This window comes from Macadamia integrifolia, chromosome 6 (assembly GCF_013358625.1).
Source record: "Macadamia integrifolia cultivar HAES 741 chromosome 6, SCU_Mint_v3, whole genome shotgun sequence".
NCBI lineage: Eukaryota > Viridiplantae > Streptophyta > Magnoliopsida > Proteales > Proteaceae > Macadamia > Macadamia integrifolia.
In genome coordinates this window covers 37,964,017-37,979,706 of record NC_056562.1, presented here as the reverse complement: position 1 = coordinate 37,979,706, position 15,690 = coordinate 37,964,017, and the positions used below count along the sequence as shown (strand labels likewise).

The following is a 15,690-nucleotide window of genomic DNA, read 5'->3' as shown; positions in this document are numbered from 1 at the left end:
GGGGGGGGGGGGGGGGGGGGGGGGGCGAGTAAAAATCAGCAAAAGTAGTAAGTAGAGCAAGTGGCAAGAGGTCCCAACCATAAAATAAAGAGACAAAGAGGTTGGCCAAATGCTAGTCTTGCTGTTAGTGACGTGTTGTACATATGTTCTTGGCTTGGTACGTCCCTATAATGGATGTCAGCATGAGATTTAAGATCTAATCTTTCTTGTCTGTTACCAGTAAAGAGGAGCAAAAAATGGAAAGGGGAAAGGGGAAAGGGGGAGGAAGTTTCTTCCTATAACTAGCTGATATCAGCATATTTGGTACCTTTGGAGCGGGATCATGAATTGTTATGTGTGTTTGGGATTAAAACAGGGAATGTAGTAAAGTAGAGGTCAGCATGAGATTGTGACCTAATCTTTCTTGTTTCTAAACAGGCAATGGGAGCAAATAATTGTAAAACCGAAGGTGGGGAGGAAGCTTCTTCCCTAAAACTAGCTGATTTCAGCATGCCACCTTGCATGAAGGCTTTCACCTGGATCCTTTCAGCTGGAAAGGCTATCGATGATGACGACGAACAATTTGCAGATAAAAAGTGTACAATTGGCAAGTGCAATCATGTGGGAGGAAAGTATAGACACTGAGCTTCACATCAAGCAGGTTTGATGTACTTAGTACTTGAAAACTTTAGAGCACAGATGCAACTTCTTTAGAGCATGATATCTTATAGTCCTCTAATCTATTGGGTATCACCTGCCCAAACGCAAAAGAAAATTTCAATCGATCTCGAGCGTAAGCTTATGCATGCAATGCATCTCTATTAGCAACACACAAAATGGGCATAGCGGATCCACTTGCCTCCAATCACTGGAGCTACTTCTTGATACAATCTTCTTGAACTTCACCATCTGAGGAGGTAAGGAATCTAAATCAGCACCCAAAATCAACCAATTGAAAATGAGAAACTAAAGGTCAAAGCCTCACTTCGAAGATTTATGGCCAAGTTCGCTTGAGCATCAGCCTCAGAGTTGAATTCCTTGAGGTTAGAAGAATGTGCATCAGAATATGGATGAAGAACCAGCAAGGGAAACATTAAAAAAATAGAAATAAATAAATAAATAAAAGAAGAAGAAGAAAGAAGAGAGAGAGATCAACAACCCTCCTCCCCGCCCAAAGAAAAAAAAAAAGGACCAGCACCAACATAAAAAAATTAACAGAAATAACAAAAAATTAAAGGAAATGTTCAGAAGGAAGAAAGAGATGTCTCAATATAGCTGCCGATGACACAGCACATAACATAGTCCCACAGGTTGCAACACATCAGATCCTCCAACCAAAGTTTATTTGAACCATGAAATGCAAGCAACTAAGGGAGTGTGATTATTTCATATGGATAAAAAAAATTCTGCCTCAATAAAGTGATTGTTTACTTGAGATGCATTTTAATTCTTATTGTGCAGTAGAAAACCTGCATGGTCTAAATAATATCCAGAAATTGAAGGCTGATAAAAGGACAATCAGCTTACAGGGAAGTTAATAGGATCCTGCTGATCAGAATCTTGCTCTTCTGTCTCCAGGTAGGAGAGAGCGTTGATGGATATACTTATAGAAGTTGGATGGCCTCTAGAGCAGAACTGATGAGTATATGAAGAAGATTTTTTTTTTGGGGGGGGGAATAGATAACAGGAAAACATTTATTGGTACAGAGAAAGAAGATATTACAAGAAACCCCAAAGCAGTAAATCCATAACACTGTAAATCACATTAGAAGAAAGACACTGCCCAGATCAACCAGAAATACTCTGAGCCTCTGACCCCAAAAGTACATCCAATTTATGGACTCCTTCCCTTGCTAATTGGTCTGCCACATTATTAGCTGGATCAGGGCTTCCAATTGAATGACCAATTCAAATGTGCAATGGAGATGTGTCTAGTTACTTATGCAAACCTCCAAGGAACAATAATTAGAGGCATTCTTTGAGCTCTAAGAAGGAATAATAAATATAGTGAACTCAGAAAGTTAAATATTCCTGTAAATACTTAATTGGTTTGAAAAAAGACATAATGAAGTAACGATATCTGAGCCTATGGAGTAAAAAAACCTAGATTTTCAATTCTCAATAACAAGTCTGGTCAATCATATGACAATTGTAAAGGATAAAATAGTCACAGGCACATCTAGTAAGCACACACTCCACAAAATGGAAAAGAAATTGGGATTTATTATATAAGGAAAACATGTGGTTGAGATTAAAAAAGCAGATACAAAATAATTATTAGTCTCAAAGCACCACAGGAATTTATGGCATGTACCCGGAGAACATGAGAGATCTGGAAAGACAGAAACTTGTCTTTGAGCTTCTTGACTTCCTTGCACAAATCAGCCATGTTCTGGTTCTTTGTTTTCCATAGACCATTAACCTGTTCCATGAAGTTTCCTCAGTAAAGTAAGAAAAAGAATTATATAACAGTAATCATCATGATGCTAACAACAGAAAATTTTACTACAGCAATCTTTGCATGCAGTACAATTAAAGAATTGTAAGCACTAAGCCTGGTGGTTAGGATGTTGACAGTAACAACAACGGAATTCTGGGTTTGGTCCCGGTTTCCTGAAGAACGAAATAAAAAGAAATTGAGTCAAAAACTCCTTTCCTAGTAGAAAGCAAACTGGAATAGAAGCAACAGACTTCCACTGCACATTGTACCATCCAGTTCGCTTAAAGTTGACCAAGTCATGTTGCATAATATACTAGGGAAAAAAAAGAAGAAAAAAGGGTGCTCAGACAGCTTCAGTCAAAAATGTATAACCTCAAAGAAAATAACTAGTAACATGACTAATCAGAAAGAAGCTCAAATCTTTGCTGAATCTGAATATGAACAATGAAAAAACAAAAAAAAAGGCATAATAAATCAACAGAAGTAGCTCAAAAATTTTAATAGGCCAAGAACTGAAAACAGCCAACAGTTTGCTGCCATCAACTCCTCATGAGACATCAAAGAAAGTTTTTATGTATCAAAGAGAACTTAACGACCAGAGTTACAGGACATGGACACATAATCAGTTTTCCTCTAAAATGGAAAATGCACCTATGTCACAGCTCGGTAATAGATTACACAGATAATGCATAGCATTTTCTAATTCAGTAAGATTAGGTCCAACCCTGCAGGCATGATATAAAGGCAATCTCCAGGGAAGGGAACAGAAAAGGTGGCTGACAGCCTCCCAAAAAATTTGAATTTCAAAGGATTGTAGTTTCACCAATCCAATTTTATAAGTTTTGGGGCCTCAACCATATAAGCTCTAACACAAGAAGCTGTCGGCCATCCAAATAAAGTTTTGAATTCCCAACATGCCAAAGTTCCTTCCACATGAAGCATTAATGATGCAGTTGCAGTAGCCTCGCTGAATGAACAATGTCCAATTTGGATGCCCAGGCCAAAGAAATCCAGGGTTCCGCCATGGGTATTTGCATATTTAGTAAAATATTGAGGCCTTTTTGTATGTAGGAACTAATTATGGTCTACAGATTTCGATAGGTACTGAGATTAGGAGTTCAGTTTCAGTCATTAAATAAGAGGTTCAGTTGGACTAGGATTCTACATGGATTGGCGGAAGGTTCGGAGTTCTAATTTGAGTTTAATTAATTTCAGATTGTGATTAGGAGTCCAAGTATGAGTTAAGTTAGGAATTCTCAAAGATCATTTATATATAATCATGCCCCCTTCCCCCATTGATCAGGTTGATTTGAATGATAAATTGGAATTTTATTGTGTTGCTGCTGATTGCATTCGACTGGCACAGCTTTCTTGTTGGCCAGTGCCAAGTTCTTCTTCTAGTTCTGATCATTCCACAATCATGTGCTTTCTCCTTTTATCTCTCGTTTTATTCTTCTAGTTCTTCCACTTCATCCCTGGTTCTACTTTTTTCCCATCTATACATCGATTTCTATGTTTGATTATATACCTTCTGAAAATGAATTTCAACCTCTAAATCAGGTTATCAAAAATCTTCTAACATTATTATGGAATGGTTTATCAGTTCTCATCGATATATTCTGTTGTGATTCCTCAGTTCTTGATTATAGTTTAAAACATTAGCAAATAGTGCTTCACTAATTTCTGATTTGCAATTATGCCCCTGTTGTGGTCTGATCAATTTCTCATAGATCCTGGATTGTGTGACCTAGCATTTTTTTTTATTTCTACAATATTCTCTAGGACACTGAACCACATCAATTAATCATCATAGTTTTATTTCCCTGTATATATTATCAGAACAAATTTCTAACAATGTTATGTACTTATATCGATTTCTCATAGATCCTGAATTGTTAGTGTCATCTAGCATTTTTGTGTATCTACAATATTCTCTAGAACCCTGAACCACATCAATTAATCATCATAAGTAGATAACAATATTAAAAATTTGTTCTGATAATATATACAGGAGAAAACAACTTAAACCAGGAAAAAAAAAAGAAGAAGAAAGAAAGACAGCTTTATAACCATTGATGAGCAATGTCACAAGAAAATAAAGGAGGTCACAATCACTCAATGCATGACAAAAAGACAACAGACCTGCATGCAGACGAGATTGGAGTCACCATATGCGCAAATTTGTTTAAACCCTTTCTTAAGTGCATATTTCAAACCTAAAATCACAGCTCGATACTCAGCAACATTGTTCGTTGCAATGCCCACACCTTCACGTAAACGGTAGACCTTTGAAAGTCGAGGGTTAGGCAGCGAACATTTTCAAGGCGCAGTATTATAAAGAGCATTGTCAGAAGTAAGCATGAAATGTGCTCAATTAAATGCATACCACACTTCCATCTTCAGCTCGTAGTACAGCTCCAGCACCAGACAGTCCAGGGTTCCCTTTTGAAGCACCATCAAACTCGAGAACACAGGAATCCTGTGCATGGATATGGACATTAGATTCTATTATGCACCACAATTTTATACATATGTACAAAACAAGCTACATGCACTAGTATATGGGTGACAAACTCTGCTAATACCGTATAAATACTTTTGAAAGGGTTTAAGAATTTTTTATTTTTTATTTTTATTTTTATTTTTATTTTTTTTTAAATTAGGGAAGAGGGGTCTTACTCAATGGATGTGCGAGGTCCGGGGGGCCAAAAATTACAAGGGCTGATTCCTTTTAATCCCACAAAACCCCCTGTTTCTGAACTTTAGTTCTGTTTGTTCCCACTCTTCTTTAAATTCCAGAATAGGACATTATTTTAAAGTTTTAATTCCAGATATATCCCAGCCACTATTACTTACTTCTAAGGACCTGTTTTGCTTCGGATCTTACAGATTTGGCACTAGACCCTTAATTTAAGCTATCTATCACTCTTTTGGGCCCATAAACAAACCCAATAGGGTATGTTGACCTCTGCATCAGTTACGTTCTAACAATGCTTTAGAATATAATCACCGTGAAATATCTTCTTTTTGTTCTGAACTTGGTATGATACATCAGACCAGTTGTGCCTGTACCACCCAGCAGAAGGGTGTTGTTGAGAGCAAGAATCGGCATTTGGGAGAAGTTTCTCATTCTTTAATGTTTCATATGAATGTCCCGAAACCTTATTAGAGTGATATTGTTTAACTGCTTGCTACTTGATAAATCGTATGCCCTCTTCTGTCCTTAATAATCAGTCCCCTTTCTGCACGGTCTTTCATCAATCATCTTTGTTTGGGTTACCACCATGAGTGTTTGGATGCAGATGTTTTGTTTAAGTGTCGTTGTCTTGACAAATTGTCTCCTTGTGCGACTAAATGTGTATTCTTCGGGAATGCTTGTACACAAAAGGTTAAAGGCATATTTACATCAGCACTTTCAAATGAAAGATTAAGGGACTTTATCGGGATTGAGGTTGAAAGTTGGGACAAGGCGTTGTTGTTTTATCGGAGTTGAGGTTGTTCGTAGTAAAAAAGGGTGTTGCTTTGCCTTAAATGAAATATGTGTTTGATCTTCTCTCTAAGATTGGCATCTTGGACTCTATGCTTGTTGATAATCATATGGATCCTCATCTATTGGTATTTGAGATGACAAAGACTATGTGGATAAGCGCCAGTACAACAGGCTGGTTGGAAAGCTCATTTATCTCACGGTTAGTCGATAACTCGACCAGATATTTCATTTGATGTTAGTGTGATTAGTCAATTTATGGAAAATCCTAAGCAGGCTCACTAAGATGTTGTGGGTCGTAATTCAAGGTATCTTAAAGTTGCACCATAGAAAGATTATTTATCGACATCATGGTCATTCTGATATTGTGGGTTACTCTGATGTTGACTGAGCTAGTGCTAATGGTGATTGAGGATCTACTATTAGGCATTGCACAATTATTGGTGGTAATCATGTCACCTGGAGGAATAAGAAATAGATTACAGTGGCTCGGTTGAGTGCAAGGCAAAAAATAGGTCTATAGAACATACTGCAGCTGAATTAATGTGGCTAATATCTCTTGTTCATGAGCTTGGGTTTTCAATCAGTAAACCTATGGAGATGTATTTTGATAATCAGGTTGCCATGCTAGTAATCTGGTGCTCCATCAACAAATTGAGGTCGATTGTCATTTTTTATGCGGGATGTTGTTGTGAAGAAACTGATTTCTACTCCGTTTGTTAGCTCTGGGAATGGGAGATATATATACTCCAGCATGACGTGGAGTATTAAAGATACAGATAAACCATAGGGGCTTCCATAATTGTGTTTATTATTTCAAGGTTTATATATAAATTGTAATTATACATACCCATGTCCTTCATTGTAATTTTCAACATGTTATATTTTTCTGTAACTAGGCACATGGTTGGTCTGTCCAGAATCCTAAACATGACTCTGTCAGCACTAGCGTTCTTTTCTCCCATATTCTTCTTCCCCTTCTCTTTTTCTCTTCTTCTTCCTTGTGTTGCACAGTTTCTGGTCTTCCAAGTTCTGGTATTTGTCACAATAGTAATTTGACTGTGAGCCCTTCCCCTATCCCTCTCAATCTCCTCACCTCTCTTTCTCCCTTCTTTCCCTCCCCTGCAATACCCTGCACTTATTCCTTTTATGTTGACTCCCGCAAGTACTAAACAGGGTTATTTTGTTGTTCTTATAACTTGCATTCTGTAATACGAAATCAACTCCTGATATATTTTCTGCTATCCTCTCATGGTTTCTGACTTCAGACCTGAAACTTGTCTTCAGTCTTAGTTTCATCTACATTACTCAGATCTATTTCAGACCCATATCTTACTATTTAATTTCTCAGATCTCAAATTTTATCTACTCTGTAATCTGCAACCTAAATAAGAACTATTTCTCCCTGTTAATTTCCTGTTCTGTTTACTTGTCTGAACTTGCATTATTATTAAGAAGCTTTGTTAACAGCAATCGCATATAAATAGCACATCCTTGCAACTGTATACAAATGTAATTCATATACTTTGGGGGAAAAGGATCCTCACAACGACATGCCAAGACACAGAAATGGGGGGCCCACAACACTTCTCTCCTATAAACCCCCATATTCTACGACTCGTAACCAAGACCCTCCATTCGCCCGAATTAGTACTTGGGCATTGGAGGATACCTGTGCCCATACTTTGGATATCAAACTGCATACAAAGGGCCAAGCGGAGGAAAAAGGGCTTCTATGAATGGAAAATCATATAATAAATGTGAAAAGTATTGATGCAAATAAACTCAGTTAAGGCTTATCCCAACTAATTTCATCGATATGCTAATACAGAAATGCATGATTGGAATGTTCTTTCAAATTCAAAGAAGAACAAGTGACTGCATCCACCATCATCACAAAATTGTGAACTTACACAATTAGAAGAGATTGATTGAGCCGCAATTGAAGTTTCCAGTTTGATATGCTTTCTTACAGGATCCAACACACTTGTGACCTGGGGAACCATCAGAATAACTTGGTCATAATTAAGCATAACACTCACTGACAAATTAAGACAATGGCATCATTACTGCAGCCAATGAATTTTTATATGAATAAAGATGGACATAAAATATGATCTTGGTCATTAAGCTACTCAGAATGGATAAAAAACGTGCAGGCTTAATAATGTTAACGTTATCTAATCCAAGGTTATGAGTATAGGTATCCAGGTATTGTATCGGCAGGGTGATATTAAGATACATATTGTATCGTATCATATTGGAAAGATGCAAGATACACATGAAATGCTAAGGTTATATGCAAAATATAGTTTTGAAGCATCAAACACTATAAATAAGCAATATGTAAAATATATCATGTATAAAAAAGAGAATAAAGTATATAGAGATAATTTCATTCAATTGATTATGTATAAAGGATGACGTTTCTATTTGTACTATTACCATAGAGAGCTATGGGCTGGTTCAAACTTGGAGTTAGAAGTGGTCTTAGGTAAAAGTGCAACCAAGATTACCAAGGTTTAAAGTATATCCATAAATTTTTCATTTTTTCGGAATTTTTTATTTTATGAAAATAAAAAATACAGAAAATCAGAAAGCAAAGAAATGTATCCATAATGTATTTCATAAATTACATATAACTTTCAAACAACATTGAACACATAACCCATTTGCATCAATGTACCCATAATATATTCAGGCTACAGCCATTTGCCACAGGTATAAAACTAAAAGCAACTTTTACTCTACCAAGTAACTGCAGTTTCTCATTTTATTTTGTCTCTAAAGAGCAACCCAGTGCAAAAGGCTCCCGCTACTGCAGGGTTTGGAAGGGGCAAATGTACGCAGCCTTACCCCCTGCTTTACAAGAGAGGCCATTTTGTTTTATCTCTACAAGCAACATTTAGGAAAAAAATGAATTTCTTCTTAATAAAGCTGCCTCTCATAAGAAGAAATTGAGACAATGCAACAGAACATAATGATGCAATAGTAGCATTATTGTGGCTGGACCGGCATGACCCAATCTGGAAACCAAGACCAAGGCAAACTGGACCCAAACCGAGATTTTGGTCCAATAAGGGTTGGTAGGGTATATTGTAATCTTTTATTTTATTTTGGAGAAGTAGATTCATAGGAGTCATGTTTTAGTGTTACTTTCCTAATTGAATTCTATCTCAATAAGTACGAGTCTTTATTTTTTATATAAGCATGTGCCCTATGATGGCAATATAGATAGAATGAAATTTGAGTTCCGTTGATTCATGACAATTGTGAAGTTGTGCGTGTGTGACCAGTTGGTTACCATTCCCTCCCTCCTCCTATTCTTGCTTTCATTCTTCTTCTTCCTTATTCCAGGTATGATTCCTATTCACTCTTCTTTTTTCCTTCTTCTCTTTTCTTCTTGAATTTACTTTGCATATTTGATGCCCTGCGCTTAGGCAACCTGTATCATGTTGTTGCCCTAAACAACTTCATATTCATGACATTGATTCATGACGATTGTGAGTTTTTCATCTCCTTTCTTCCCATTCTCTTCCTAAATCTCATTTTAATGCCCTCTCTCAACCTGAGTGGAAATCGACCATGGATGTGGAAATGGATGCTCTACTCTCTCGCAAGACATGGACCTTGGTTGATCTTCCTCCTAAGTAAGGAGGCTATGAGGTGTCGTTGGGTGTATACTATCAAGTGTCATCTTAATGGTTTTGTTGAGCAGCTCAATGCCAGGTAGGTCGCCAAAGTGTATCCATAGACATATGGTGTCGATTACTTTGAAACTTTTTCCCCCTGTTGCTAGCTTGAATTCAACTCATTCATCAGTTGGACATTAAAATGCAGGTTTTTAAGGTGATTTGCTTGAGTTATATATGAAGCAACCTCCTGGGTATGCTGCTCAGGCGGAGAGTGCTAGTAAGGGTGCAAACTTCATAAAGGAATCTATGGCCTGAAACAATCTCTTCTCCTTTTTCTTCTTCCCCGTTTGTTTTCTTCAGCAGGTACTGTTGTTCTAGTGCTTTACTAGGTTACACGAACAAAGAAGTCCATGAATCTTGTATAAAGGGAACCCTTTCTATTAGAGTACTTAAAGTCAAACAAGAATGGAATTAAGTCCAATATCGTCAATATTATTAAATATTAAAATAGAAGGTTCTAGCAGAGTAAATAACATGATCTCCAGCTTACCAAATTGCCATCTGATTCAAGCACCTCATGCAATCTCTTTTTTGGAGAATCCGTCTTGGATGTTTGAGCCTTAGGAGAAGATGGATGCTAGGAAAAAAAATGATAAACAAAGACAAATATAAGAACATGTTAAAAAGAAAAAAGAAAGAAAAAGAGAGGCAGAACATTCTACAAACAGAATCTATTCCAGGAAATTATTCCGCCTAAGAATCACCTCCTTCTAACTAAGCTCACTTTCAAATAAACATATATAATCCTTGGCAAATGGAAGACCATGAAACAACATATTAAAGTTATTAACTTCTTTTCCAAAAGTTCATGGAAGTATTTGCAAAAATTCTCGAAATGGATGGGAAGAACTGAAAATCTTAAATTATGTTCCTGGAAGTGATGGCATCAAGCACAAGTTCAAACATAGGATCATGAGAAACAAAAAACTGTGACACAGCCATCTCATCTCTGAAACCTTAAAGCAATAACATTTCATGGAGATACTAACAATAAAGCCAGATAATTAGACATCTAATAAGAAATAGCTAGGCTTTTACTATTGTCACAAGCTTTTGTTATGGTCGATCCTTTACAATTGCCACATGGGGAGGTTGAAAGGCCCATGTGATAGATGATCCCGCATTGGATCGGTCAGGTTTCAACCCACAAATAAGTGGGGAAACTGTCTTAAGTGCAACAGTCAAGTGATGAAAATTACCAGGATGCAAATAGATTCCATTATTGAAATGGCAATCTTGTGATTTTATGAAACTTCAGACTCATCTTTTCTTGTTAAACTCACACTTCTTGTTGATTTTCCTGACTCGACATGCAATTTCTGTGAAAGATAGAAACCCTGGGTGTAATTTATCCTTCATTACAATATGTTAAGCTGCATTTGGGTAAAGTTTAAGAAACTGTTTTTGACTTTTGGTTGCGTTTGTTTCCAGGTAAAAACCAAGTAAAAGGAAAACTCTTGAGTAAAATTAGTGCAAGAACGTATGATTTTACAATGCTTTTACATGGGAACAATTAGAGCCATCTATGGGAGCGGAGGGTAGTAACAAAAAATAAAATTTGGTAGACACTTTTCAAAAAATTTCTAGCCAGCATTTCTAGGTAAGGAATCTATCGATGGTCCCTTAGTTCTGCCAGTTGTGACACACTTCCCCCCATTCGATACATATAAGAAATTGTTTGAATACTCCACTTGACAAAATTTCAGATGAATTCAAATCATTTACTCTTCCATGCATGTCCATACACCCCCTCGGTAGCGTTCCCAAACAGCTTCTCCATTTTCCTGGAATTTTCAGTGGTTTGTTTTGCACACATGGCCAGCTCTGTTTATGGCTGAAACTTAGCATGTGAGTGGGGGACCTTTGGGTCCACCAGTCCACAAGATTTCAGCCCCACCTGATCTGACATGTCATAGAAATAGGTACTTGTCCAAGATTCCCTTACCTGGACTGTCAACCAGGGAACTTTCTCCCAAAGAAAAAACATTACTTTTTTGGGACCCAAAAAAAAAAAAAAAAACTCTGTTATATGTTCTCTCTCTCTGCTCTTTGTCTCACCTGGACTGTTATATGTTCTTTTTCTCTCTGCTCTTTGTACAGAAATTCTCACATGTCTCTTCTGTTTGTTTGCCTTACTCTCGTTCTCACTTTATTTCAACTGTCTAGTTTCTTCCTTCTTTCTCTTATTTCTCTCTAATTTTTCTCTCTTTCGCTTCCCTTCTCTCATCTTTCTGATAGCATACTATATTCTTCTAATTTCTCCCCAATTTTGTCCTGTGAAGACGAGAAGATTTCCCCCTTCCATTATAAGAGAAATAGATATACAAACTGCATAGGATTATTTGCTGGAATAAGGCCTGCAGTTTGGGAACACTGACTCATATTTTCTAATACATTTCCACAAAAGTGGGTCACACACTTTCTTTTCAACCCACATATGGTAGAAACTTAAATCATGAAATAGTTCTTAGATGCGTCGTAAAGTGAAACTGATTTCAGAGTTTCTTTTTCAGCATGCCTGTCAAAGAATACCCAACATGGGGTAATGATACATTCATACCCATTTTATGGTCACATGCATTTGTTAAGAATCTTAGATATAAAACTTCACCACCACCACCCCCCCAAAAAAAAAAAAAATCAGAACATCAAATTGCAAAGTATTGTTCTCTTTCTTTTGAATTCAAAAGAAATGAAAAGTGTTCCTAGTTACCAAACATATTTTGCTTTTTCACTTTCACTGTTTTAAAACAATCACAACTGAAAGTGTATCAAACAGACTTTATGAATTCTTGAAGGTTAAAAGATAAATCCAATATGTAAATGAACTTTAACATGATAGTCCTCCATGGAACCTTAGGAAATTAAAGTACCATCCTACCATCAAAAATAAAAAAGAAAAAGAAAAAGAGAAGAAAAATAAACACACATAAAACCGCTAATGTGGTTTTTCATACAAAAGGCAGCAAATGGATTCATACTCATCTTCAGTCTAAACTCCAAAATTGATTTGGTATTTTCATGGCAGTGGGAACAGAGCCACAATCATACAACTTATATGAATGCTGTAATTGTTCACATTAATAAACTTCTTTCTAACAAAATGTTAAAGTCTGTTCCACTGGCTACATAGAACCAAGCATTTTTTTAGTCAATTCAGCAGCAACATCTTGGAATGCAAACACGTCATAAAGCATAAGATATGCCACCCAAAAGTTTTCTTATGTAGAACAAGTGTCGTAGATTATCTCACCTGAAAAGGACAAGGCATGAGTTCGCCAAAAAGGTCAGCACTTACATCCAAAGCACTAATTGAATAGGTAGCATTCTGGAGCCCACGCGAGACAAGATACTCTTCAGCCTCCGTAGGCAAGGAATGGCCTTTGAAAACACTAACAGAAGGATCACATACCTACCAAAAAAGAGAACATATCTATTGGTTTATTATATAGCAAACTGAAAATCTACAAAAGAAAGCACATTATTTGCTAAATTGCAGAGCTTATGAATGAACCAAGAAACCAGAATCCATGAGCTGGGGGACCTTGGCTTCTAGCTCCCTATCAAAAGCATAAAATCCAAGGATCAATCAGAATGCTTCTTGTGTCCCAATGAGGATTCTCCAACCTCAGAAGCAGCATTATAGAATCCCTCCAAAATTTGAGATGCAATAGCTTAACCATGACCAAAGTAACTAGTGTGGCTATGACTAGATGTTAGAACACTCTGGCTGCCACTAGTTTCTAGTTTCTGAATTGTGGCACTTTAAAACAAACTTTTGCTTTCGATAAAATTTAAAACCAAACAAGTTATACAATGACTGGTTAAATAGGAGTTGTGAAAAAATGTTGACATAGAACTACATGCCAGCCCAAGCAACAGAGTAAGCTAGTGTGGCTATGACTAGATCTTTTTATCTATTTTTTTTCCCGCTCACACATGCATAGAACTTCATGCCAGCCCAAGCAACAGAGTAAGCTATTGGCCAACAAAATACCAATAATTGTTCAAGAAAGTACCCTCTAGGATAGGAAAATATGAACACAGAACACAATGAAACAATTAAAACAATAAAAATCACGTCAACAGATAAAAGCAGCTCAGGAGGTAGCAAAGGAATTACAGAAGATCCAACTTGAGCCTGGCAATCACTTAAACTCTTGTAAACTCCAACAATGTCCCCTTTGCGAACAACATAGAAAGCGTCCTTCTCCATGGCTGCTACAGGATTCAACTTTGGGGAGCAAAAAGCATGCCCACCATGCCAATTGGAGTAACACCGAACAAAAAACCTCCTAAACATGAAATCCATATAAATGGCGTTAATACAAGTCTGTTGTATTGATCTTTTCAATGATGAACTACAATAGCCATAGAAAGAGTCTTCAAGAGGGAATGACGAGACTTTAAAAACACAGAAGCAGAGGACAAGTACAACAAGCAGTTCATCAAGGACTAGTTTCCCACTTCTCCAATTTCCTGGAAGAAGATTATATAGATACATTTTTTTTTTAGCAAGACATGCCAAAATGGCATAGCGATTAAGCAAGAGAACTGTTATTATATTAAGTTCAGAAATGGAAAATTTTTGGTATGGGAAACATGCACTTATTATTCAGTTTGTGGAATGAAAAAAATAAAATAAAATAAAAGGGAAGAGATTTAGTCAAAAAAGAGGGAATGGGAGAAATTTAGTACAGAAACATCCAGGTATTTAACATTTCCAAATCTAAAACTCAGGTTTAAAAAAAAATCGCCAATATCTTCGTCAGTAGATACTAACTATCCTTCTAGACAAGTACACAACTAGCATATCATGAAACTCTAACAATACGCCACATATCTCACAAACAGAACAAAAATGAACTTCTCTGTAATCAAAAATCTACCTAGAAGGCTAGAACCAAGCTTGGATGCAAGACATTTTCAAAATTGAAGTCAAAAGAAAGAAAAATACACTATAATAATACATGGAAATCCATCTTGAACATTAACCAAAACTGTAAGAACGAACTAAAAAGGGCATAACTGGCTTACGGCTTACCAGTCTGAACTCTGAAAATGAAATCGGACACCGAGATGGGAAGGATCCTCAGTAATCCAAGTATCCAATGGAACATGAAAAATAACTAAGTCAAATACTCACAAACAGACTAAAAAGAGAATCCAAAAGAGCGAGTAAGAAAACAATAGACTTACCAGGTCCAATTGGGCGCTGGTGCCGTCAACCGTGTGGAAGAAATCGCCGGGTAAACAGTCGCAGCCTAAGACTGCAGACGGCAGACGGCAGACGGCAGACGGCGGACGGCGGACGGCAGACGGCGGGCGGCGGACGGCGGACGCTTTGGGGACTCTGTGTTTGAACCCCGAAATCTGAAGGCTGAACTTTTACCGTTGGTTCAGGCTTACGAGAGACACGGACACAGAATTTGTACCCTTTACCACAAGTAAAAAAATAAAAAATATTTCACCTTCTGTTCCGTGTATTTGGGAAGCGTTTCAAGTGGCGGAGTCACACATACGTAGATCTATGAAAGCGTCTATAACGATATCATTTCTATTTTATAAGGTAGGATTGATCATTTCTCCTTCAATTTGTTGAGGCACAGGAGGCACACTCCCTATAAACCATTTGCCCGTATGAATTCCTTCTTCATTATCGGGGTCAACCCCAAATTGAATTTCGTGAAGAATTCCATAGAGAAACTCTTTTTTGTTCCTTTGTCTCGAATTTCGTGAAGAATTCCATTCTATCTCTCCCCTTGTGATGAACAATAAAGTGGGGTTGTGCCCTAGTTATACATTCATTTTGTTTTACGAATCCTTGTTAATTCTGAACTTTGGTCACAAAGGAACCGAACTTTTGATGGGCCAGCCTTTTTTATCCGCCACTTTAGCCTGGAAGGAAAATGAGATTTGCTCTTTTGAATGCTAGGCACTCTTGTGGTTTGCGAGAAGGAAAAAGAATTCATCTTTTGTTGCATCTTGCACGATGTTTTTCAAGAAAGTTTTCCTAGACCAATTGATATGAAAAAAGTTCTCATCAACCGTGGGTGATGAAAGAGGATATCTATCAATGGTCGTTATCG

General features: G+C 37.1%; 1 protein-coding gene across 4 annotated transcripts; it reads right to left on the bottom strand.

Annotated features, from left to right (window-relative positions):
* Positions 1–601: 601 nt before the first annotated feature.
* Positions 602–15,321, bottom strand: LOC122081835. 4 transcript variants are annotated; one of them, XM_042649180.1, is made up of 12 exons: positions 14,801–15,321; positions 14,646–14,656; positions 13,725–13,896; positions 12,855–13,013; positions 10,092–10,178; positions 7,820–7,900; positions 4,806–4,898; positions 4,562–4,705; positions 2,294–2,401; positions 965–1,016; positions 839–888; positions 602–733 (listed from the first exon to the last, which is right to left on the bottom strand). In XM_042649180.1, exons 3-11 carry the CDS (start codon positions 13,815–13,817, stop codon positions 854–856), a joined length of 852 nt encoding a protein of 283 aa, XP_042505114.1. In that variant the 5' UTR covers positions 13,818–13,896; positions 14,646–14,656; positions 14,801–15,321; the 3' UTR covers positions 602–733; positions 839–853. The 4 variants fall into 4 exon arrangements, with proteins under 4 accessions (XP_042505114.1, XP_042505115.1, XP_042505116.1 ...); XM_042649181.1 differs by having other exon boundaries at positions 602–888; positions 14,646–14,692; positions 14,801–15,320; XM_042649182.1 differs by having other exon boundaries at positions 602–888; positions 14,802–15,320.
* Between the last annotated feature and the right edge of the window lie 369 nt (positions 15,322–15,690).